This window comes from Microtus pennsylvanicus, chromosome 5, assembly GCF_037038515.1.
Source record: "Microtus pennsylvanicus isolate mMicPen1 chromosome 5, mMicPen1.hap1, whole genome shotgun sequence".
NCBI classification, from domain to species: Eukaryota; Metazoa; Chordata; class Mammalia; order Rodentia; family Cricetidae; genus Microtus; species Microtus pennsylvanicus.
Window position 1 is genome coordinate 76,472,692 of NC_134583.1, and position 26,522 is coordinate 76,499,213.

At 46.1% G+C, this 26,522-nt stretch overlaps 1 protein-coding gene across 2 annotated transcripts in view; it reads left to right on the plus strand.

Moving 5' to 3' along the window:
- Dock1 (dedicator of cytokinesis 1) overlaps positions 1-26,522 on the plus strand; it is a 496,042-nt gene that overhangs the window by 400,938 nt on the left and 68,582 nt on the right. For both annotated transcript variants that reach the window (XM_075972578.1, XM_075972577.1), the window contains exons 32-33: positions 9,915-9,973; positions 19,275-19,423. In XM_075972578.1, the coding sequence (XP_075828693.1) occupies positions 9,915-9,973; positions 19,275-19,423 (208 nt within the window). The remainder of the gene's footprint in view (positions 1-9,914; positions 9,974-19,274; positions 19,424-26,522) is intronic.

A 26,522-nucleotide genomic window follows, 5' to 3' on the forward strand; every position in this document is an offset into this window, starting at 1 on the left:
CACATTTGTAATTTCAGAGCTTATATGGTGGGATGAGAGACAGAAAGGAGGGGGCAATCCCTTGAAGTTTTCAAGCTTACACAGCAGCCAACAAGAAACCTTTTCTCAAAGCATATGAAAGGGGAGGTCTGATACCTCTCATCTCTGCTTACATTCACTCACATGGTCTCTCTCTCTCTCTCTCTCTCTCTCTCTCTCTCTCACACACACACACACACACACACACACACACACGGTCTCTCTCTCTCTCACACACACACACATACACACACACATGATCTCTCTCTCTCTCACACACACACACATGGTCTCTCTCTCTCTCACACACACACACACATACACATGGTCTCTGGGCTCCTCTCTCTCTCTCTCTCTCACACACACACACACACACACACACACGGTCTCTCTCTCTCACACACACACACATACACACACACATGATCTCTCTCTCTCTCACACACACACACATGGTCTCTCTCTCTCACACACACACACACATACACACATGGTCTCTCTCTTTCTCTCTCTCACACACACACACACACAGTCTCTGGGCTCCTCTCTCTCTCACACACACACACACGGTCTCTCTCTCTCTCTCTCTTTCTCTCTCTCACACACACACACAAACACACGATTTACAGAGAAAGGAAGACACTGGTTGCTTCCCACAATTGTGGCATCCTGAGGTTTTTAGCTCCTCTTCTGCCTAAGTCCCACTAATGTCATCCTGGTCCAGATTTCACTCAATGGGGACTCCCCAGAAGACTCTGAAATGGTGCCCATATTTCTGGGTCATCCTATGTATAATACCTTTGCAATATTCTGACTATTCCTCCGCCCTGCATGGTCCTTCTGAGATGCTGAGGTTAGAGGATGCCAGAGGAGTCTTGGAATGGGAAGAGAGAGTGCTCTGCTTCTCATCGTCAACAAGTTTCTGCCTTCCTTCCTGGGAAATGGAAAGCACATGATCTCTGGAGTGTGAGACGTGTTTCTGTACACAATACTGAGATTAGTTCACGTGCCAGCAGCTGTCTAAGCACCGTGCATACATCTATATGTGGGGGGGGGTTCACATACAATCATTCAAGAGCATGATTCTTCATTCAGTAAGTCCTCCCATCACCCGTGTTTTCCATATGAGCAAGGTAAAGCACAGAGGCTCGCCATGGGCCACCTACCTTATCTCACTCATGAAGGCAGATTCCAGCCTTGGCAGCTCTGTGCCCAGGGTGAATTTAACTGCTTGACTATCAGAGAAACCCTGTCTGCAAATCTGCTTGCTCCTGACCGGATCTCCTTTGGCTCCCTCAGGTGGCTGACCCCAAGAGCCATGACTGTAGACAATGACTATTATTTAGAAGTGACAGATGTACCTGCCAGACCAAGCACACTGGGGCAAGGTAGCACCCACCTGTGACTCTTTGGAACCTTTTCAGGACTTAATTGCTCAGCATGGCTCCCTGTGCCCAGGGACAGACTTTTACCAGCTATGCATGCTGGAGACTAACCCTACACGAAGTGCCCACTTTCTGACAGTCACAGGGCTCGTGAGAAGGGCTCCTTGTATTGTTGCTCTCCCGATAGTAGGAACCGCTATTTTAGAAGCAGCTGTCAGTGTGGCTCCCCGAGGCCACCTCAGCTCCTTGTCACACAGGCTCTCACCATTTGTCCCATTTGTTCAGCAGTCCATGTGGGTTGTGCACACTGAGAGGAGGCTCTGGCACCCTAACCTAGTACTGACTGACTTGAGAGCCCATTTAATATGAAGCACCTCTACTTCTTACTCTTAGAGATGGATGCTGTCTTTGTTAGGGTTTCTACTGCTGTGAAGAGACACCATGACCACAGCAAATCTTATAGAGGAAAACATTTCGCTGGGGCTGCCTTACTATCTCAGAGGTTCAGTCCATTATCATCATGGTGGGACATGGCAGCATGAAGGCAGATATCGTGCTGGAGAAGGAGCTGAGAGTCCTACATCTTGATCCACAGGCAACAGAAAGAGACTGGTGTCCCACTGGGCATAGCTTGAGCATATGAGACCTTAAAGGCCACCCCTACAGTGACTTCCTCCAACAAGACCACACCTACTCCAACAAGGCCACACCTCCTAATAGTGTCACTTTCTATGGGGACCATTTTCATTCAAACCACCACAGATGCCTACTGGGGAAGAGATGCTTTTAAATACGATGCTGCTTCTGGAGGCTTTGATGCTGAGCACTTTGGAGACCAGGGTAGTAGCTCTATGCTGGGCTGTCCTCATGCTGCTATATTAACAGTCCGAACTTCAGCAGCAACAACGATTGCTTTAGCAGGACCCTGATCTCCAGACAAAGTCTTTGCTCTATGGAGTCAAAGGCCACGGAGCCAAAGAAAATTAAACACAACCCTCTGACGTCTCCCTTTCCGCGGCCCACAGGGACTCTGGGTCAGGTCTTTCTGTCTCTCTTAGACATGCTATTAAGAGACTCCGGGGCTGTGCTTCTGTGTGTTCTCAAGGGTTTCTCAGGGAGAAAGCCTGATTTTCTTTGTAAATTCCATGAGATATTTGGGCCTCAGTAGGACACAGACTGCATGTGGCAGTGACTGCCCGTCAAGGGCACAGTGTGCTCCTGTCTGTGATAAACCCAACATGACTTATAAGCTGAAGAGACACCAAATCAGCTTCATAGAGGGTGCAACTCATGTTAATGGCCTTAGTCACCTGATAGTACGTTTTCAAGCATCATCTAAATAGTACACAGCTTTAGAAGTATCTCAGAACTTCCTGCCCAAACTCATTTAATTTACTGGGTGCATTGAGCCCCTAGATATCATCCCTTTAGCTTCTTTAGCGGAACAGTATTAGGCCTCTTCTGTGCTCAGGCAAGTATGGTCCTGATGCAGGGGAAGGAGGGAAAGTGGATCCCAAGGGGAAGACATTCATTGTCTAGTGGAAAGCGAAGCCAAAGCAGTGAATGGAGTCAGAACAGCATAAGGTTGTCACCAGGACCTTGAAAGCTGGAGGCTGGCCTGCAGGGCACAGCCTAGAAAGCAGAAGCTACCAGATAGTGTGGACTTTAGATGCGGGTTAGATGAAAACTGAGATGTCTGCCTGCTTGACTGACATTGCACCCCAGAGGACATGGCCCAATCTTCTAGCAGAGAGGCACTGACTTGGAAGTGTTGGGGGCTGGCTCCTCAGAGGGAAGAGATATGAAGTTAACCCCAGTGGTCTGAGGTAGTAGCTGATCTTAGGTACTTATGTTTAATTATGTCTAGGGGAAAGCCTTGGGTCTGAGGTAGATTCATGTCCTCCAATTCATGCCCTCTGGACTGTCCACGTGTGGCCTATCAGCTTCTCTCGGGCACATCTGAGTGGGCAACCTCGGTCTTCTTTTTTTCCCTGCCTGGTCTGCCTCACCATGGCTCAGAAAAGTAGAAGATTCTGGAATCAGAAGACCTACTTATTCATGCCCTACGTACCTGGGTATAAGACACACAAAAAAGAAAAGCAAACCACACCATACTCAGAACTGTAGTGATGTTTTGTGTTTTAATAAATAAAGCTTTCCTGAAGATCAGAGAAGCAGCGCAGCCAGCCATTAGAGAGACCTTTTACCTCTATGGAATCCTCAGACTGAAGGAGTGATCCTGTCTCTACTAATCCTCAGACTGCATCTGAGCTCCTGTCTCCTCCTCCCTTATATTCTTCTCTCCACCTAGCCATATCGCTCCTGTCTCCTCCTCCCTAGTACTGGGATTAATGGTGTGTGATCCCAAATGCTGGGATCACCTTTCTGTGAGTTCTGTCTCTCTTTTAAATTTGATCAGTTTTGTGTAGCCCAGGGTGGCCTTGAACTAACAGAGATCCTTCTGCCTCTGTCTCCCAACTTCTAGGATTAAAAGTGTGTGCCACCGCTGCCTGACCTCTAGTGGCTTAGCTCTGCACTGTAATCTTCAGGCAAGCTTTATTTGTTAAAACACAAACAAAGCATCACCACGCAAAACTGAGTATATCAACCACCAAATAAGAGGAAGACTTGCTTATAAACCTCAAAATAAAAAACTTCAAGGAATCAAAGTCCATAATAAGAAAATGCTGCTAGTCCAAACCTTAACACAGCCTTGGTGCTGGTGGCTCCCAGGGACAGACATCGGGAGAATGCTGCTTTGGACTCTCATCCACCCTCCCCAAGCTTTTTGCATTATTGGGGTTCAGGACATATAAATACAATGCAGAAGAGTTAACTTTAAATTCACAGTCATTTGACAACATCAATATGTCACATGACAAGGGAACTCCATTCTCAGGACCCAACTTTGTTCTGGATTTGTGAATTGCTGTTGCATGTTTTTGTTTTGTTGTTTGTTTGTTTGTTTGTTTGTTTGTTTGAGACAGGGGTCTTTCTACGAAGCCCTGGCTGTCCTGAAATTCACTATGTACATCAGGCTAATCTCAAAGGCACAGGAATCCTCCTGCCTCTGCTTCAGGAGTGCTGGGGTTAAAGGTGGATGTCATTCAGCACAGTGCTTTTGCAAGTGTTTGCAAGAAATTCCCTCTCACAATGGCATCACAGCCGGAGGTGGGGGGGGGGGGGCATTGGACAAGCCTAACTCTTTTACTTACCCATATTTTTCCTTGTGAAATCTTTAACCTCCTAAGACTTGTTTTGCAGCTGAACCAAAACATCACAAAAACAAAACTGTCCCATTTCATCAGGCACTGGCTTCTGAGGTGCCAAAACTAAGATTAGATTTTGAGGGAAACAAGAATTAAATGTGATGCGACAAGTCCCGTTTTGCAGCATGGTCTAATCAGAAGGTAGGAGTCTACATTGCAGAACACGATCGATTCAATCCTCATGCTTATTATTTTTTTTTCCAAAAGAGTCAAATTGTTCCGAGTAAATTCACTTCAAGGATTAGAGGGAAACCCAGGGAAACAAACCTCATAAGCAGTAGCCCTATGCCACCTTTGCGTTGGCAAAGCTAATTAGATACATTGATGAGGCATTGTCCTGGGGAGAATAATAAAGCTTAATGCAGGCAGAATGTTCACATCAGCCTGCGTCTAACAGGGCTCATTCCCAGTGGTCTCATCCCCTCCTACCTTTTGTGGGTTTTTTTGTTTGTTTCTTTTGTTTTGTTTTTTCCATTAAGACAGAAATGCCTCATCCTACCCACAGGCCCAGTTCTTGGTTATCTTTCTGTTCTTTCTCTGTTGTCCTAATCATCTACCCCGTAGGACCCTCTGGCCACAGACACTCTACTCCTCCAGAACCTCTAACCAAGTCACAAGTCACTAAATCAGGGTGTGACATTCAGTGCTCTGGATTGCTCTCCTCAAGTCTTTCAACACTGTTGGTCCTCACCTGTGTCTTGGTCACTGACACAGAGTTTGGGTTCTTTGTACAAAGGTTGCCATTAGCTCATCGTCTTGGAGGTCAGAGATTTCAAGGGCTTCTGCTGAGTCTCATGCTGCGTAACAACATGGTAGCGAAGCCTGGAGGGGAAGCAAGGAGTTCAGCGGAGCGCTCATGAGAGAGAGAAGCAGGCAGATTTGCTTTATAAATATGTACTCTGCCCATGACTAATCTATTCTTGGAGACCTAACTCTGTCCTGAGAGATATAACTCCCTCTCAAGAGATCTGATGAACTCAATCTTGAGAGAACCAAGCTAGTCTCTTGAAAGACATTTCTCCAGCCCCGAGGGTGGTATTCTCATGATGTAACCACATCTAGATGTCTTAATGTCTGCCATCTCTCTGTCCTATTACCTTGGAGACCAAACTTGCAGCACATGGACCTTTGGGGACAAGAGTGTCCAAATCACAGCACTCCATCTTCAAGAATTTCATCTCCTTCTCCCCTAGAACTCCTTCCTAGGCTTGCTTCCGCCCCGCTCCAGCCTGGCTCCTTGTCTGCTTTAGATGTCTGCACCCACACGTCACGTGTCAGAGCCCCTCCGATCTCACTATTAGTGTTCTTGTTTTAGTCTCTCCTTAAGGGGGATCATTTTTCAGATTCCAGATTCTAATCATTTACTGGGCCAGGGATTAAGGGGATGGATCATTGTGTATGTTCCTGGGGTTCACCTGCCATTACAGAGGGCTCAGGGAGTCACAGTCTGCTGTCCGGCAGTTATGAGGACAGAGTCTGAAATCAAGATGGTGCTGGTGGAGGTTCTTCTGCTGGTGGAGGATTCTGTTGACTTTGGCCGGCTGTCCCCAGGCCTCAGCATCCCCTGGCCTGTGTTATCAGTCCGCTCTCTGCACATCTCCAGATTATGTTCTTTTCATGTTTTCCTGTGTGTCTGTGACTCTTAGCATGCCCTCCTCCTAGGAGCAGCACTTCTTGTATTTAGGGCCCAGTCTACTCCACTGTGGCTTTGTCACAACTAGGTTATTACATTGTACAGATCCTATTTCCAAGTAAGGTCACACTGGCAGGAACCATGTGTGTAAGATATGCAGATAAGCTGTGTGATTCTGGGATTGAAGGCTATTTCTCATGCCATGATATGGGCCTCCTGAGGCCTCTGGGTCTTGTTGGCGTTCTCAGTAAGGGGTGACTAAGTGAATCAGTCTAATGGCCCTTGCAATCATGAGCAAGATGCTGTGGTTAAGACAAGCCTGTTCAAGTTTGGCATCTCTTCACTAAAGTGAGTTCCACCCTGCTCTTAGCATTCAGAAGAGCACCAAAGCAAGCATCGAGAGTTGTTTCCCTATGTGTAACAGAAAGTGAGGCTCAGAGGGCCCAGGTAGTTTGCCCAACTGTGCTTAGGTTTGGATTCTGGTTGGCTTTATCCCACATGAGATCTGAATGTGGTGGATGTGATTTTCTCTTCTTGGGTTAAAGATGCAGGAGTCCAAGTGCTGGCATTAAGGCTGGATGTAGGCTCTTAGGACTTCCTGGACTAGGGGCAAGCACCTTCTCAAGCCAGCTTTCCTATGCTCACCTGTGGACACAGAGGAATGAGGTCACTCAGCTCTTTGTCCTTCTGACTTGGTGGAGCTAAGGTTCATCTGCTCAGCACCATGAGTCCTGAGCTCCTCGTTGGAAGAGTGACTTGACACTGTAAGAATGGTAAGAGATGGGAACACTTTGGAAGAAGAGGAGTGTGTGCTGAGCAGAAAACAATGTGAGCTTATGATCTGAGGACCTGGACACCCTTCTCTCTTTGCCCTGTAACCCAAGCCAAGTCGTCAAGGCTTTCCCCTCCAGGCTTGGGCCAGTTCCCTGACTCTGCACTGTGAGCGAGTCACTTAACTGTGATCTCCACGGTTGCCCTCAGCTCGGAGGTCTGCCTCCAGGAAATGAGCTTCAACCAGACACTCTCAATTATCCTCATTTTTCTCTTCCAAGAGAAGAAGGTAAAAGTGTTTCCCGCGAGCCCTCTTGAGGTCTGGTGACAGCTGCTGCTCTGCTTGGGAATGACTAGGAAGCTTGTATAGACTCGTCAGATCTGCCTTCTTATTAAATGGAAAGGAAGGATCAAGCCCACTGCCAGGGAACTCCAGTCCTGTCCTCCACCCTGCGACTCCCTCCTTCTTGTCTTGGTTTCCAGGCGTCTTGTCTTGTTCGACTGTTAAATGTTATTTTGAACTCCTTGTGCTGTGGGCCTGGCTCTCATGAGAATCGCCTGCTCTGATCATTGCCAATCTCCTGGTTCTCAAATACTGCCATGCCCAATCATCACCTGGGTCCAGAAAGCATAAGTGAGAGGGGAAACCAACGGCCTTTACTGCCCTTCAGCAAGGGAGAAGCATTGTGCTGACGAGCAGGCATAGAACTCTTAATTCTCACAGCAGCTAGAGAAAGGCAGGGTACCACCAGGACTCACAAATGTTAAACCTGCAGCTGGCAAAATAAATCCCAGGGCATCCTTTAGACTGTTAGAATTGTAATCAGTAGAGGACCCGAGAGAAAGAGTCGAGGGCAGAGAAACAGAGACACCTATGAAGCCTACTGTTAGACGGTCTTGTGTTTTGAGAAAGAAACCCTCCCCATAGCCTGGATGAAAGATGTTCAAAGCTGGAGCTAACACTTTTGGTACCACTAGCATCATTAGTGGGTTGAGGGAATGAACACATTACCGTAGAAGCCTAGAGGGCATTTTTTTTTCGACAGCGACCAGCCACAATGCTATGTGTCCCAGTCTTGTCTGAGGCCTTGTAGCTAGAAGTGACTAGTTCATTAACCTCAGAAGAAAAGTCACGGCTGGGTGTGAATGTGATTCCTCTCTCCCAATAAATGGCAGAAGATGCCACATTGCCAGGTTGCCACAATGCCAACTGCATCTTGTCTGGACCCAGGTGGCAGTGGCTGCTGAGAAACCCCAAAATGAAGGACAACTTAATGTGTTCTGGTCCCAGAACCCTTGAGCAATTTGAAGGGAGAGTCAAGAGTGGAAGGGTCTGTCCCTGTCACCCATGATCCCAGACTTGCAGGGTTTGTTGGTGATGTGTCTTCACTGGCTGGATCAGGCCTATCAATGACAGCGGATTCGGTGCTGCCTGAGAGTCCCTGATTTACTGAGAATGCCTGTCTGTTCTTGCTGGCTTGCTGGGTTGCAGTCTGCATGTCCCAGCTGGGAGCCAGGAAAGGATATACATCATGCATATACATTAGTCGGCATACAAAGTAATGGTATATACACACGTATATATACATGTATACATATATACATATACACATATATATCATTAGTTTGTTCTTATATACCCTCACTCCACCCTTCCCCAAGACCCTTTCTTTGATTTCCTTCCTACCCCCATTCAGTCTCCCTTCTATTTTTTTAACTTATACCATTACCCTCTCTTATTTTTTCCCTCCCTTTAGATTTCATCCCCTCTCATATCCCACTTTCTATTTTCTTTATATAATATGGAAAAGAGTATATATACTTGCATATATGTGTGTATATATCTGGAAAGGAGTATGTGTATTACATAAACATACATATGCCTATATATGTATATGCCAGATACCTCATAGAGGAATCGTGTATGTCGTATGGATTATAATTTTTCTCCACTGCTGAGATGAACATGCCTCTGTAACCCCTCTGTTGTGAGTGACAGACAGGTGTTTAGGGCACCAGAGACTTTAATAAGGTGGCAGCCAGCTGGGAGCTGTTGATTTAGCAGCCAGGATGTTTGCCTGAAGAGCCAGGACACCGTCATCTGTGCTCAGCTTTCCCTGGCGCCTCAGCTGCCACAAGGACGAACGGAGCAAGCTCAACGATCCAGCTGCTCGGCTGCAATGCTGTATGATAATTTCGCAAATTATTATTTTTAATATAATCAGCTTTTTCCTTAGGCACTAAAAGAAAAAAGTTGAATTGCTCACAAACTAATAAAGGTTTATCTTCTGAAGCATCAAATTCTGTTTACTCATGAAACACACACCTCCTCTCTTCGCCCACCGGGAGGAAAATTAGCATTTATTTTCCCAGATAAACAAAAACTGGTGGAATGTTTGTTGACATATTTGGGTGTTAAGCTCTTGCTTACATTTAAAATGATATAGAAGAATGAGGAAAAATTGGAAGCAGCCTTCCCTGACTCTAGGGTTTCATTTTCCTATGGGGAGGCTGCTGCTTCTGTGGATAGGATGCTCTGGGGTGCCTGGTTGTGCTAACAGCAACATGTGTGGAAAACAAACTCCCTCAGGCCCAGGAGCCATGTGACTGAAGAACACGAGATGTTTTGGGTGTTCGTCACAGCTTCTCTGTGCACTCTCAGCAATGCACTGTCTTCTGGGATGAGCATGGTTTCCACCTGGAGCTCTCCTTGAAATCCAGCTGTTGGCAGATGTCGTTGGAACTTGGACACAACCTTCCACCCATGATGGAAGCTTGGAGTTTGTCTTCTAGAGGCTCTGTAGATTGACATGGCATCTTTCTTTCCCTGGTGTCTAGGTATGGGGACATGAGGAGACAGATTGGCTTCGAGATCAGAGACATGTGGTACAACTTGGGTGAGTAGCTGGCTGTCATCTTGGGGGTGGAGTGAGCACCTCTGCGTTGTGATATCGGCCCCATTTCTCAGTGTTGATGCAATGTGTGTGTGCATACATATGTGCACGTCGAAACGATGGTTCAGTCTTTATTCCTTAGGACTGTCCACTGATTTTCCAGCAGGATCTCTCGTTGACTTGTAACTTGCCAAGTTGGCTAGGTCCTGCTTCTCAGGCCCCAGGGATCCGCTTGTCTCTACTTGCCCAGCACTGGGGTTACAAGCATGAGCCACCTTGCTCAGATTTGTTTTGTGTGATTCTAAGTTTGAACTCAGGTCCTCCTCATGATTACATGGCAGGTACTTTACCAACTAAGCCATCTCTTCAACCCCTTTGGAATAAGTTCTCAATTCCTTCTCTTCCTGGGATAGTAATCACTGTTCCTTGCTCATATCCATTTTCAGTAAGGAAAGCAGATTAAAAGGGAGAAAAACGTCTCCCTGAACCAAATAAGGAAATCAAGAAAGCTTTCCCTGGTATTAAGTAGACACATAGGTTGGACTGCCGTTGCTCCGGAGTACTCTCTGCTTGGATTTTCTCTAATTCGTTTGCCAGACCATGTGACATTTGCCATCGCTCACTGTTAGTTGTGCAGAGTCTACCTTCTAAGAGGTTTGTTCATATACTCAAACTCCGCATTTGCTTACCCTGCCACCAGGTGGTGGTAGCATGGTGTGCTGATGTGATCAAAGCAGCGAGCGATCTGTTTAATGATAATATAAAATGAATATAACTTTACCCAGGAATTAATTCCTTAACACAGCACATTTCATCAGTCACAACAAGGAACTCTATTAATCTTAACCAACAGCCAGCAAGGTGACTCTGCAGCTAACAGAGCTTCTTCCCAGAAAGCCCAATGACTTGAATTTGATCCTAAGACTCCTGTGGTTGAAAGAGAGAACCAACCCCTGCAAGTTTTCCTCTGCCTATACTATGATGCACTTGCATTCAAATGTGTACGCACATATACACACACGCATATACACACTCCCACGCACTCACACTTGTGCACACATACACAAACAAACAAATAAATGGGGGCTGGAGAGATGGCTCAGTGGTTAAGAACATTAACTAATCTTTTAGAGGACCTGGTTTTGATTCTCAGCACCCACATGACGGCTCACAACTACCTTTAACTGCAATCCCGGGGATCTAACACCCTCTTTCTTCCACCCCAGGCACTATATGCATGTGGTTCACAGATATACATGCAGGCATAACACTCATATACATAAAAACAAAATATTAAAGTTAGATAAATGTGATAAAATTATGTTTTAAAACCAATAGGACATAATTTTCTCATAGATAAGTTTCTTAACAAAAATAGGGACTAACAAGAACGTGACTTCTACCTTCAATGTTCCTATTGGGAGCCTGGTCATGATACTAAGTCCTTATAGCCATCTGCCTTCTGCTCTCAGAGCTTGCATCAAAGTATCCCAGACTATGTCGGGGTTACCCAGGTACCTGGAGATCATCAGGGATCAGCATAGTACCTAGCAAGTATGGCTAAGAAGACTAACGGAAGCATGGTTTTTGATGGAAATACAGTACTGGATTACATCACACACCTGGACACCCTGAGACATACAGGAGTAGACTTTGTAGGGCCGCCGCTGTTACTCTGATCAGCAGGGTCAAAGTGACCTCTTGGCAACCTAAACAAGGTTCTCATTGTCCCTTTTGACGCCTCGCCCTTCCGAGCTCTCGGTGTCAGATGTGGGAAGGGAAATACTGTATCATCTGCAGGGAAAGTCAGAATTTCCCAATGCTCTTTGTCTTTCTGTTTAGATGAAAAATAGAGCTCTTTCCTCCTTTTTTTTTCTTGATATTGTTGGATTTTTATACGAGAGTCTTGCTGTGTTCCCAGTCTAGACCACCTCAGCTTCCTAAGTGTTGGCTTTGCTGATGTGTGCAGTCACGCCCAGCTAGATATTTTGGTTTTGACTTTAGTTTCTCAAGTGGATCTTTACCTGAAATAGAGATGAGAAATGCCTGGGAAAATGAGACTATGAGAAACTCCATAGGTGATATTATCATATAGGTGCTATTACTCTATAGGTAATATATAGGCAATGCTGATAGCATAAGTGTTTGACTTGAGGTACCAGCCCAGCTCCTGCAGGGTAGAATTTCCTGGTGGAAGTGCAGACCTTTCAGAGCAGCTGTGTCTGCACCCCTGCTTGCAGAACCTGCACCACCCCGTGGATACTGGGTATCAGAATTGGAACAGGCTGAGGACCCTTCAGGGACAGTCTCTGTAAGACTTGAACCTGACCATAACAACCTGTATAGGGAGGACCTAAGTCCTGACTCTTGGGCATTCCAGCCTGTTGATCTCTGCAACATGGACCCTACAGGAATGATCCTGCCCTTCCTGACTTTCTGCCATCTCTGAGGTGGCCTATGAACCCGGGGATGGAGTGGGTGGTTTGCTAAGTCACGCTGACTTTTCTTTCTCCAATAACCTACCCTGTCCTGCTTCTGTGACCTCTGTCATGTGACTAGATCCTTCTGAATTCCTCTCATTCAGCAGTCTAGTTAATACACTATGACAATTGGGCAAAATTTGTCATAAGACTTCCAATCCAGAAGCCAAATAATCCCGTGACGTGTGCCTAGGGTGGGCTCAGTAGTGACATACTGGGGCTTCTGAAACAGAGAAGGAGCCATCCATGGGTTGTATTAACCAATTTTCTCTGTTTCTTCTCAAAACTGCTAACAGATATATGTCACTTGACCTGGAAAGCCTGATGGGCTGACTCATGCCAGGCAGAACCTAGTGTGTTAGCTGTGAGGAGGAGAACAATGGGAGACAAAGAGACATGCCACTGGACTGTTCGCACTGTAGTTCTCCGCCCAGTGACAGGAGTTCAGATCCTCTCTAGGCCCAGCATCCAAAGGAGATGACTTGAGTTCTGTTCTGCTTGCCAGGCTGCACTGTGGGTCTGTCCCTTTGGTTCCTCTGGACACAGGCTTGCATGCACAAGGACCTGGACTCAATCTTTATTACAGCAAAAGAAGAGAAAAGAAAAGAGATCCTGAGGTCACCCAAACAGAGGTCTCAGGGATCCATCTTCAATGAGATACCCTCTTCCTCCTTGACAAGCAGTGGCTGCTGTCCCAGGCACCCCCAGCATCCTGCTGGGGTCCTGCAGTGACAGGGTCACTGGTGGGAACTGAGGGAAGTTCAGTACTGAGCTCTGGCTCTAGTTGGCCAGAGATTATCCTAAGCTGTGGGTCTTCTTGCCTTTCCAGTTTGTATGCCTTAATTTTGTTTTTAACAGTTGTGTTTTTGTTTTGTTTTGCTTTTAGCAGTATGTTTTCCTGTCTTATATTTTTAATGCTGACCCTGATCTTTGTGCTTTTGTTTTTAAAGTTTTATTCTAATATCTCAATTATGTAACACTGAGTTTATTGTTTTATACATGTACAGGTTTCTTTGAAAATATTCATTATCACTACCCTCTCTTTCTCTCTCTCACTTCCACTAATACCCTTCATTCTCTCTCTCTCTCTCTCTCTCTCTCTCTCTCTCTCTCTCTCTCTCACACACACACACACACACACACACACACACACATACACACACACACACACACACACACACAACACACTTCTATGCCCTTTTTTATCTGTTTGGAGTTACTCAGTGAGTTTCGTGAAGGCTCTTACAGAAGCACGGATGAGGATTATTTCCAGGAGCACTTTGCCCATCGCTGTATCATGGAAGATGTCTCTCCCTCCTCCAGCAGCCAAACTATATGCTCCCTTTTAAGTATTGTCAGTGGTGCCTCTGAAGCTCCAGAGGTTGGCTTTGAACCCGCCCCATTTGTTTCCATGCTGTTTGCCATGACAGCCACGAAGGAAGGAAAGATGGGTTTTGGGAAGAGTGGGGTTCTCCCAGAGCCTCCTTGGGAGCCTGCAGTCTTAGACTCTTCTGTCCCAGAGTGGTGGACTCTCTTGACAACATCTGCCATCATGTTCTCATAAGATGAGCCCAGCAACAGAGACTTTTGATTCACCGTGCCAAGAATGAAGATAACTCAGGAGAAGCGCCCTCCCCCTTATGGTTACTCCCTAATGTGAACACATAGCTAACGCCTGAGGGTTTCAAAGCTTGCTCATCAACAGCAAACATCAACTTGGGCATAAGAACAAGCAGGAGATCGAAAGGACCTTGGCCAATTAAAGAACAAGGATTTGTCATCTACAAGAAAGGACAACTGCTACACAAAGGACTGAGAATTTCATGGGATTGTGTTTGGTTTTGTTTTTCTTTGTGCAAATAATAAGCCCTTTGCTCCTCCTGTAATCTGTGGGGTCACCGTGGCCAGCAAGGACCCTTCCTGCTGTGGTTCTCCGGTGTTCAGGCCTGCCTGCCAATAGCGCTGTGCAGGCTGCCGCTCTCCAAACTCCTAGCGACCCATCATGATTTCCCAGGGTGTGCACAACCTATTTTCCACATAGCTTCCTGTTTTCTTTTTTTTTTTTTTTCCAATGGGCTCAGGTTTGGGAATTTGTTGGCAGGCACATGCAGCCAGTTCTGCCAAGAAAATAAAAATAGAAGTCGGATCAGATGTGTTCCTCACCTTAGAATTAGTCACCTGTCACTCCACCGGTGCACCGGATGCCTTCCCTCCACCCCTCCAGGGCTGTGTGTGGTCTTTGGAGAGGGGTGTCTCACACAGATGTGCCCCAGCAGCCCTGCTGGGTGGGACAGGGCAACAGGCCTTCTTCCCAGAACAAAGAAAAAGTCAAAACCATATTCTTCCAAAAGAACTGTAGGAAGAAAAAAAATGTGTTTATTTACCCAATTCTCCTCTTATTTATGAGAACTACGTGGAGGTGGCCTCACCTCATCTCCTTTGCACCTTGGTTCCACCATCTACTTTTGTTTGTTAAGCCAGCTCTCAGGAACCAGCATGTGTTCCCTAACCCGATCTGGCTGGAACGAAAGTGCTCACAGAGAGGCCTTGCTTTGGCCTTTTTTGGCTTGAACTATTTTTTTTTTTTTATGTAAGGATCCCCTTTGCTGGTGTTTTTGGGGAATGCAAAAGCTGGCTGCTTTTCATTAAACCCAGATACTGTCCGATGCACCCTAGCAGAGTTCTGTTCTGTGGTGCTTTTGTGTGCACAATTTTTCCACGATAAGACCCTGTCCAGTGGCTGAATTTCTGAACATCAGATGTGCCGAGGCGAACATCCAGACAATGGGGAAGATACTGACTGGTAGAATGTTTCCTCACACCGTGGTTATTAGAACCTCTGCTACTTTTCTGTTGTCATAAAACACCATGATCAAAAAAGCAACTTATGGAAGAAATGGCCCATGGCACCTAAGGTTCCAGAGCGACAGTCCATCGTGGCAGAGACAGTATGGCAGCAGGCTACTGGGACAGGAAGCTGAGAGATCATATTTCCATCTACACCCAGGAAGCTGAGAAAGCAAACTGGAAGTGAAGCAAGGCTGCGAACTCTCAGAGCCTGCCCCCAGGGGCATACTTCCCCCAGCAAGGCTGCACCTCCTACAGGTTCCATAATCTTCCCAAACAGAGCCATCGACTAGAGACCAAGTGTTCACATACCTGATCTGTGGGGGACACTGCTCATTTAAGCCATCACAATCATCCTGTTTGTTCCTTTCTCTCCAAAAGGAGGAAAAATGCATGAAATCCCTTGACTCTCATTGGCCCACATTCAGGTCCAGCATTAGAAACTTTAGCTTGATGTGCATCAGGGGAAAACCCACAATAATTAAACAGATAATAATGAGCATCAGAAAGCTCTACCCACCTTACTAACTCAGGGACTGTGGACTTGTGAGAGCTCTGTTTCCAGGGGTGTCACTCCTCAGAGGTCTCAGGCTACACAAGCCCGGTGTGTTTTCTGTGCTAAAAGGAAGGGTGGTGATCCACGGGGATGAAGTCCCCCCCCTTTTTTTTTAGCTTAGTTTTCCAGTGGCTGCCCCTGCAACCACTTGATCTGCCTTGTCTGATCTTCCCAGCTAGGAACAATAAAAGCTGAGAGTGACAGCTAGAACTTTATGACACCGAAATTACAGCTGATGAACAACCTGCTGTCACGATCGGCTGTTTTCTGAAGCATTGGCTCTGACATCTTTTAGGCATAATACAAGGAAAATGTCACCTGAGGAATTGAATATAATGGCACTTTCAGGGGACCGCTTTGCAGTACTTGCATGCCTTTCAGAAGTGTTAAGCATTGAGGGAAATGGGCAGAATCGCACCATTGCAGCTTCAGACAAGATGCCAACTATTGAGCCAAAGTTGGAAATTTGGATTCTAATTAAATTCAGGTTCCTTATCAGAGATAACATTTTGTACCTGTGTCCAGCCCATAAAAATCATCTTTTGGCTTATGAGAATAGTCTACTTTCTTATGTATGGTTATTTATAATAGACACATTTGCTTAATGACTCTCTTGACAGAAATCTGCGTTTGTTGAGCTATAAAGAAAAGCAAATTCCATATTGTATTTCCCGATTGTGTCAAAGTATTAATAAGATTAATTAACTCCAGATCAGCTGGCTGGTTGTTAATAAGAAAATGTCACAAATAACTCACTCAGGCGTATCGTTTCTCACGCACCCTCATGTTACGTGCTGGAATGAGACAATGTTAGTTACAGTGCAGCGGCTTGAAGATAAAGGAAGTGTTCTGTAATGAAAGATGAGAGGTCGCTGCCTAGGAGCAGCGCTCCCGCCTCATCGTGTCCCCTCAGCAAGCTGGCGTATTAGTCAGTGTTCTCTAAAGGAACAGAACTGATAGAACAACTATGCGTGTGTGTGTGTGTGTGTGTGTGTGTGTGTGTGCGCGCGCGCGCGCGCATGTGCATGTGTGCGTGTGTACATGGGTGCATGTGTGTGCATGTGTGTGTGTGCGCGTGCGCACATGTGCATGTGTGCGTGTGTACATGGGTGCATGGGTGCATGTGTACATGGGTGCATTGTGTGCATGTGTGTGCACATGTGCATGTGTGTACATGGGTGCATGTGTGTGCATGTGTGTGTGAGCGCACGCATGTGTGTGTGTACATGGGTGCATGTGTGTGCATATGTGCGCACATGTGCATGTGTTCGTGTGTACATGGGTGCGTGTGTGTCTGTGTGTGTGCGCGCGCGTGTGTGTGTGTTAGTGGCTTATGGGTTGTGATCTTATGTTAGTCCCATGTGGCTGTTTCAAGACTCTCATAATTGTTCAGTCCATGAAACTGGATGTCCCAGCAGCCCCAACCTTGTGCTGGCATCCCAGGGAGGACCTAGAGAGCTGCTGGTCTTCAGTCTGTTCCTTCTCAAAGAAATAGGTTCTAACCAGCAGAGGAATCCCTCAGCAGCAGAATACACGAGCTTGGCAGCAAGAATGAGGGCAGGCAGGCAAAAAGCAAATGTTTTCTTCTTCCATGTCCTTTTCTATGGGGGCTGCCGCTATGTGGCCCAGATTTAGGATGGGTCTTCCCACTTCCAATAATCGAATCAAGAAAAATCCCTCACAGGTGTGCCCAGCTGCTTGCGTTGATTCCAGATGTTGGTGGCTGACCACGGTGATTAGCCATCACAGCCAGCCTGCCTCTGTGCAGTCTGGTAACCTCACTCCACATCAGCAGGGGCTGTGAACCGGGGATTGCCACTGCTTTCTCCCCTACCTTCCCTGGCTCTCATCAAGCCCGGTGTATCTATGCCACTTATGCCATCCCACAGTCATCCTGAGTTCAGTGACAACACAGACAGAGGGGCACGGAGTTCACTAAGCAACTTGGCTGGCCAGTGAGCGCTAGGAATCCACATCTGTCCACGTCCCCAGTGCAGGGAATACAAGTGTATTCCACCCTCCACAGCTTTGTTTTCTATTATTTTAAATTCTGAGGATGGAACTCGGGTCTTCAGGCTTGCAAGGCAGGCTTTTTATCTCTTTAGCCCAACAAAGCTGTTCTAAAGAACAGCATAAATGCTTCCCTCTCCAGCAGCAGCCTGAGGTGGTAGGCCCTACTGTTTCTGCAGTCCCATGCCCCAGCGGGGGCTCTGTGTGCTTTGACTGCAGCCCTTCAGAGTGTTTCATAGGTCACTGTGTAGTTGCCCAGGTGCCGGATGGACCACACCTCTGCACACCACCCAGGAGACAGAAGGGACCTGGGACTCCCTGGGTCAGCTCCCGTGCTTGTCAGACGCCGGCTCTCCCAGCCCCAGTCCCCTGCTCTGTCTGACTGGATAACAGATGGTGTCCATGCCCTTGACTTATGTGCCGCAGTTGACTTCTTGCGAAACCAGCCTCTCTGATCAATATATAGGGAGATTTTGTCTCAAAACAAACATTGAAACAACTCCTCTAAAAGAATACAATAGTACCTCTAAATACCATTACACACACTGAACAAGACATGCTTACCGGTGACAAGTTTTTCAATATTCTTTTTTATTACTATTGTATGTGCATACCTGGTATGGGGGGGGATACATGCCATGACATGTGAGTGGAGATGAGAATAACACTGGAGGGCCCACTCTCTCCTATCTTGATGTGGGTTCTGGGATCATACTTGGGTCATGAGACTTGGTGACAAACACCTTTACCTACTGTGCCATCTTGCTGACCTGAGACACACTTAGAGGATAGTGTGTCATTGCTTGCTCTTGCTTTCCTCACAATTCAACCTTCACAACTCCTCTCTACAGATGAGGAGACTGGGCCATCCCTGCCCTTCTGTAATATACAAAGCAAATGTTTCTTTAATTAGCTCCCCACGTAGCACTAGGGATTCCATCTACTTTTTTATTTTTTTGTATGTGTATATGAGCATGGCATCCTCATGTGTTCCATGTGTGTGAAACCCATCTCCATGTCCTCTGCCTTATTGACTGAGGCAGAGTCTCTCACTGAACTCAGAGCTTGCTCTGTCCGCTAGTCCAGCTCACCACCCTGACCCAGGTCTCTGCCTCTCATGTGCTGGATCCCCAAGTGCTACCATGCCTCTCCAGCTTTTATGTGGGTACTGGGGTTCTGAACTCCAGGCTGCATGCTTACATGGCAAATGCTGTATCTACTGAGCCGTCTCTTCTGCCTTCTGCCCACATGTGACTTGAAGTACTCAAACTCCCTACAAGCAAGATCAGGTTCACAACCATGGAGGCTCCCATTCAAAATCACTGGGTCTGTGTTGCTGTGTTCTTAAGCCCCTTCTGGAAATCCACCCCTTCTTTTTAAATTAATAGATGTCACATTTCTCTATTGAAAGGTCAACACAAGATAAAATTCATCCCAGAAATGGTCGGCCCGATACTGGAAATGACGCTGATTCCTGAGACGGAACTTCGGAAAGCCACCATCCCCATCTTCTTTGACATGATGCAGTGTGAATTCCACTCCACCCGGAGCTTCCAAATGGTGAGGATGTGAGGGTGCAAAGAGTGTGAGGGCTGGAGAGACAGACAAGGAAGACTGGAAGGCATTCACAGATGATTGATTCTGTTGCTAAAGGTGATGTTCACAGATGATTCTGTTGCTAGAGGTGACGCATGCTTCGCAACAACAGTTCTCCACAGCCCTAAGACTTACTGAAGAATCTGTCATCATCTGTCTTCCTCTTTGGGGTCCTCAGTTTCTGGCTGTTCCTTACTGATGTTTATATGGACCTAACACTAAATCTTACGTTAAAGTCCCTTGAAGCTGGAATGAGGGCTTAATGAGTTTAGAGCATTTTCTGTGTAAGCATGAAGACCTGAGTTTAAATCCCTAGAATATTTGTTTGCGTTTTTGTTTTGTTTTGGGTCTTTTTTTGTTTTTTGTTTTTTTTTTTTTTAAAAAGGCTACCCCAGCATAGTAAAACATACTAGTGCTGGGGCAGGAAACAGATGGATTATAGAAGCTTGCTGATTGGCCAGCCTAACCAAAAGGGTGAGCTTTGGGTACAATGAGATATTGTCTCAGGGAATAAGGTGGAGACTGAGAACAGGACACTCAGCATTCCCCTTTGGCCTCTGCAGGTGGGCCGTGCTCTCCTGACCTCTGCAGGTGGGCCGTGCACTCCAGTCCTCTGCAGGTGGGCCTTACACTCCAGTCCTCTGCAGGTGGGCTGTCCACTCCTGACCTCTGCAGGTGGGCCGTGCACTCCAGTCCTCTGCAGGTGGGCCTTACACTCCAGTCCTCTGCAGGTGGGCTGTCCACTCCTGACCTCTGCAGGTGGGCCATGCACTCCTGGCCTCTGCAGGTGGGCCGTGCACTCTATTTTTCTGCAGGTGGGCTGTGCACTCTATTTTTCTGCAGGTGGGCCTTGCACTCCTGGCCTCTGCAGATGGGCCGTGCACTCTAGTCCTCTGCAGGTGGGCTGTGGACTCCCCACACAGACATACCCACTCAGATACACACATATACATATATATATATATAAAATATACTATATATATATATAAAGGATATGTATGTAATTTTTAAATTTGATTTTAATGGAGATATAGCCCTTCAGGAAACAGGTAGACTTTTTGCCCCAGGCTGCTCAGTTCCCACTACCCACAAATGAACTCTGCACCTGCTCAGTTCCCACTACCCATAAGTGTACTATGCACCTGCTCATTCACAAAACTTGAATCACATTGAATGTTTTCCCAGTATACATACTCAGAAATGCAATTTTGGAATCAAAATACTTTTGTGCCATTTGACATTATTGCTAAATTGTTTGATATTATTGCTACAAGCTTTGACCTGCCTCCACTGCTGCCATCTCTAAAGTATGGTTCCAGTGTCACTCCAGGCTTATAACCTAAAGTACTTTTCCCAGGCATAAAATTCATCTGACTTTCTGAATTTCATATGAACCAAGCACAAAGAAAGACTTGTGAAAACTGCTATTAAATTTATATAAAAAACAGGTAAAGGGAAATAAAGTATTTATATATATAAATGTCACAAGTCCAGAAAACTGAAATCGAAAGCCTTTAAAACCGTTTATACCATTTCTCAATTTTTAAACGTAGTCTTTGGGTCAAGATAAAGGTCAAGGGTGACTGAAATGAAGATGCATGAGAGGTGAGTGTCTGCGTCTCCTCCCTCCTTGCGGTCTCTGTGTCTGGTTGCTGTATTATGGGGGTTTCTAAATGTCCTACAAGAGTCTCCTAAGGAGGCGCTTCAGGTTTGCTAGAAACTGATAGCAGTTAATGAGAGCCACGGAAGCCGGGTCTTCAGTCTAAACATTTGTCTCCTTTTGGGCATTCAGACTCTGTCCTTTGCTTTTGCAGAAAGCTAAGCTTCCTGAGTAATAGCACAGAGAAGTGATGCTCCCCAGATTTTAGCTCATGTTCTATACGCATTTCACTGACTTAATACACGCCTTGCTTGGATGTAAGCAAATAAAAAGCACAGCCATGAACGAGCAGATCCACTAAAGAGATGTATTGTCTCATCTCTAGCGTTTTGTGGGACACTCACAGCTGTTTCCATTCGTGCTGAGACACAGGGTTACATGCACTCACAACCTTTAAGTGAAGCAAACCAAAAGACAAAAACCGTAAAGCTTATTGAAGCAACCACATGATCACAAGCTTTCCCTCCACACCAGAACAAATAAAGGAAACAATCCACTTGTAAAGAGGAAGGGTTTGGTGTTGGCTCACTGTTTGAAAGGGTTTTGTTCCCGATCAACTGTTCCTGTAGGGCAGCTCATCATAATGGGACAGGAGGAGGAGTGGAATAAAGCTACACACCCCAGGGCCAGGAAGAGAAAAGAAATCAAGAAAGAGCTGAGGCCATGATATCCCTCAAAGGTAGACCTCATTGACCTACACACGTCCCACACGAAAGGTTTCCTGGAGACCAAGCACTTATCCCCCGGGTTTTGAAGGCGTGCTAACAATGCAAACTGTCACAGGTCTCTTCTGTGTCAGTCTGTTTCCGAGGGTTGTTGAAAGATCAGCTGCCTCAGCCTCCCAGGAAAATGCCATGTCCCAAACCTTCCCCATCACTCACTTTTCTGCTGCTGTCCTGGTCACTTGGTTTTCTAGTGTACGTTAGTTACAGTGGCCTTTGTTTGGCCTCTCTGCCTCCTAATCAGCCATTTGAGAAGACTCGCCATTCCTTGCCCTTTCTCAGCTCCAACCTTCATCCTTCTTTTCATCCCTACTCCCCCACACCAGGGCTCTCTTGGACCACAGCACTTCTCTGTTGACATCCACCTTCCTGCTTTCAGTCTGGCTAGTCCTTGCCAGCCTGTTCTCTTAAAGCAGAAGGCATACCCCCTCTTCCTTATAGCCATCTCTGCAGGTACAGCCTGACTGGGTGCACGCCCAGCCCCCAGGACACAGCTGGCTCAGCCTGCCTCTCCATCCAGGAGCTTCTGGGATGGGGATGGTTGGCTGCTGTTTAAGTAATCCACCACGAATGCAATTATCTAACCTGATTAGTCACATCACTGAGGGCTTAAATTGCCTCCACTTTTATAGCAGATGCACAAACCTAATGGAGTGAGGGGAAGGCATTAGGGTTTTTTGTTTTTAGGCAGCTTTAGCGTTTTGGTCACAGGACACAGCCTCTTCTAAAGATTGTGCTTTCATAGCAGAGAAGTTGATATGCTGATGCTTGTGAAATATGCATTGTAGCCAGGTTGTATTGTTGACTTGTAATTGGAGTTTGGAGGTGACCTACTGGGTTCAAGGGCTTACCTCCATTTGACTCAAGATTAAATTGTATCTAACCATGCCTGGAGTTTTAGAAGCCTGTGCTGCAAATTGGCTTTCCCAGAGTTGCCTGGAGTTGTTACCCTTGTACTCCTCAGCCACAGTGCTAGCATTTTATTAGCACGTTCTTTCCAATACAGTTCCTGGAAGAGCAGACGCGGCCTTCAGGATGCCTGCGCCCTTGCCCTGTGCAGCCTCTCCAAGGTCCTTCCATTGGCTGGGCTCCTAGAGTGGTATGATAGGGAGGCATAAGTTTACCCATTCAAGAATTGACAACCTTTCTAGGGCCATATTTCTTACCTTGGGTCACTGAGTCATCTTGGTTTCTTCAGTTCTGGACAGATTTCACCACGAGCCATCAGTTCAATGGAAGTCTGTAGGCCTGGGCAAATGGCTTATTCAGCAGAGTGCTTCCCTGGCATGCACAAAGCCATGGGTTCGATCCCCAGCACTGAATACACTAGGCGTGGTGGTATGCATTTAATCTCAGCACTTTAGAGGTGGAGGCAGGAGGATCAAAATCTCAAGGTCATCTTCAGCTGCCTAGCAAGTTTGAAGCTAGCCTGGGATACATGAGACCCTGGCACAAAAAAGTCTAGAAAAAGCAAAACAACAACAATAATGGGAAAGTCTGTGGACACAGGGTCTCTCATGTTAGTAAGAGTCACCAGTTTATGGCCAAGTTGTACAGGGACTGGCCCCCAGTGGGTAGAACTGTGACCTAACATGAAAGGTCTTGGAGCAGACAGAAGCCTGTGAAATACAAGGCAGCCTAAGGTTCTTTCAGAAATCCCACCTGGCTATAGGCATGCATGTCCTTATGGGCCAGCACAGAAATGGCAAGAGAACATGGTCATCTGGATACTCTCTCACACCGCCATCCCCACACTCTCTCTCTTCCTCCCTGCTCCATACTGTCTTTGGAGCATGTCCTTTTCCTCTGTGGTTGTAGGTGTTGTAAGAAGCAGAGGAAAGAATACATGTGAGAGTCTCAGCTTGGGGACTTCTCATGTGTCCCTGGGATGATCGGCCCTTAACTGCCTTTGATAGAGGGACTCCCCTGTCACTCTTCTACCCTCTCCATGTAAGTCTCCCCTCAGCAAATTCCCATTCCTTCTTTCTCTACCTCTTCCGTCTCTGACTCCTTCTGAAACTCTAGAGTTTTGATTCTTTCAGTCTGTCCTAAGACCCTTCCGTGATCTGATTGTCCTACCTGTTTCCCTAAGTCCCATCCTGCTGGTTTCCCTCCAGGATTTCTGTGTCCACTCTTATTATAACATGTTACCTCGATTCACCCCGCTTTCATGGTCCTCTGCCTGATTCCTCTTTCTACCCCATCCTGCAGTAGCATAGGAGAGGTGGGGAGGCGTCCAGATGGTCCTGCCCCATTTCTCATCCACCTCAACACACGTGGCCTTGGAACAGGGATGATGAACCATCGCTTGGCCTAACACTGACTTTTTTGCCATCTTACTGACAGTCTCCCAGATGCATAACGCAAAGAGTCTCGGCCTCACACTGCATTTTACTTCCGAAACATAAAAATGAAAAAACCACTTTAAATTCTCTCCTGACATATTTTTTTAAAGAATTCCATTTGTTACAGCTTTGGAAAATACACTGCTAACAGCTGAGAAGTGTAAGCGAATAGCCACACAGGCCACAGACCATTGATAAAACCCGCGGCGGGAGAGGTGAAATCATGTTCTCAATCATGGGGCTGTTTCATGTCATCTCTGTGAGACTCGGTAAACTGCTCCGCCACCTCTAGACACTGCCATTTAATAGTAACAATGTAAACGTGAGTCATCTTGGTGTCATCCAAGATTGCAAGAAACTCAGTTTCTGGGTCTCTGTTTGAATACTCTCTTTCTGCTGCTTACGCCACTAACCTTAAGCAAATAATTAAAAAACCCAAGCGGATGTTGGAAACGCCTGCCACTTGGTTGAAAAGCCAGTACAATTCGTACTGCACTATGTGTTTGTGCTGTGCAATGTGGACTTACTATACATGTGAATACATTTGGTGGGAATTTTATCTTGCGTCTTCTCCAATTCATTGGGAGTTTTATTTGTTGGCTTGTTTACTTGTGTTCTTCATTTCTAAAGAATACCTGATCGTATTACTTTGGATGCTTCTAGAGGAACTGTGGCATGGGGAGATTTGATTTCATTGAATTCATTCCCAAAGGTGGTCTGAGAGATCTTGACAACCAATACCTTTGACTCTAAGAGTTCCTGTTATATTGAATTCTGTTCTTTAAAGCCTTCCAGCAAAGACATACTCAGCCTCCCATATTCTCCCTCAACTAAATCAACCTTGTCTCTCTCTGAGGCCATTTTCTCTGAGTTCACAATAATTGTGCTCAGCCAGAATTTCTCCCCAGGCTGAGTTGTGAGAGTCTACAGGTATCTCAACCAGACAGTGTAGGCAGCCCAACCTAACTGCCCCCAGGGCACAATTTTGGGGTCAGCTCATGAACAGGTCAGAGAAGCTTCAAGGTCAGGAAGGTACCTCGTTGATAGGGGGAATATGGAGGCTTTTAAATATGGGATGAAATCCTAGAGATTAATTAAGTGTGTAATTAAGTTTATACAGTGGTTAAGAAAGATAAACACAATCTACAAAAAAAATATTAGTGTGTCTAAGCACAGGATTAAAGGCCAAGTGACAGATTGGAGAATCTGGCCATGTTAGGATGTCATCAGGAGAGTTGGGAGAAAGGGATTTTTAAGCACTGGCTTGTGTCTGCTGAGGCTTCTTCTGGTATGTATTTTCCACCCAGACTCAAGTCAACCATCTTTCTGTTTCTGTGCCCTCTGGTAAGTCCCATGAGGAAAGTTACATGGCTCCAGCAGAGTGGCCCAGCTCCATCTGAAGGTAGAGGAGACAACAGAGGAGATTCCTGTGTGCTCTCTGAAAGCAGGAAGTGGCCAAGCACCAAGCTCCTACCTTACAGTGTCTTCTGAGCTTGTTTTCATGAGAACAAGGGGAAAGTAGAGCTTACTTTGGGCAAAGGGCAACATTTACCAGGAAACTCTTTTGCTATTAGATGCAGCACGCTACGCTCCTCGGTTCATGAGTTCAACCAGCTCGTGATAAGCTCTGAGCCTTTGTCTGTATGGTGAATTAGTTGTATCCAGATCTCTGTGATAAATAATCCCAGATACAAGGCAGATCTGATTATATACATTATATACATGTATAAATATATTCTAGAGATAACAGGAAGGATGGTAAGGTGGCTCAGTGGATGGAAACATGAGCGCATATACACACACAAGATTTTTAATAGCAGTAAACCTAACCCAAAATTAAATGTTTCAAATGAATTGTTAGAGGCTTCAAGATTATGTGTGGCTGGGATCCCTACTTTGTAGTCTCTGAAATAGTATTCAGTAGCCTGAGCTGACTTTGGCAGCAGGAATAGGAAGCAATAGCTTTTCTCCTAAGTCAATTGAATTCACAACATCAATGCCACCGTGAGGACAGCCCATCAGAGTCTGCTGAAAGACACCCATCCGAATGCCTCCAATTGATGATCTCTTACATTTAATGTTCTCAGGGGGATACTGCTATCAGAGACTTGAGATGCTTTATCCCATATTTTAGGTTGGATGCCCTGTGGATATTTTTGTAGCAATATTGGTGATTCAGAAAAGAGAAGAGAATATAATGATTCCGCTTATCACATCAGCGAGCGAGCCTCCGCCACCTTTTGAGTAGCACAATAAACACACTCTAATTTTATCCTAGCCACAGAGCCCCGCTGCCTGTTACCACAGTGCAGGCTGACAAGGGACACAATCAACAC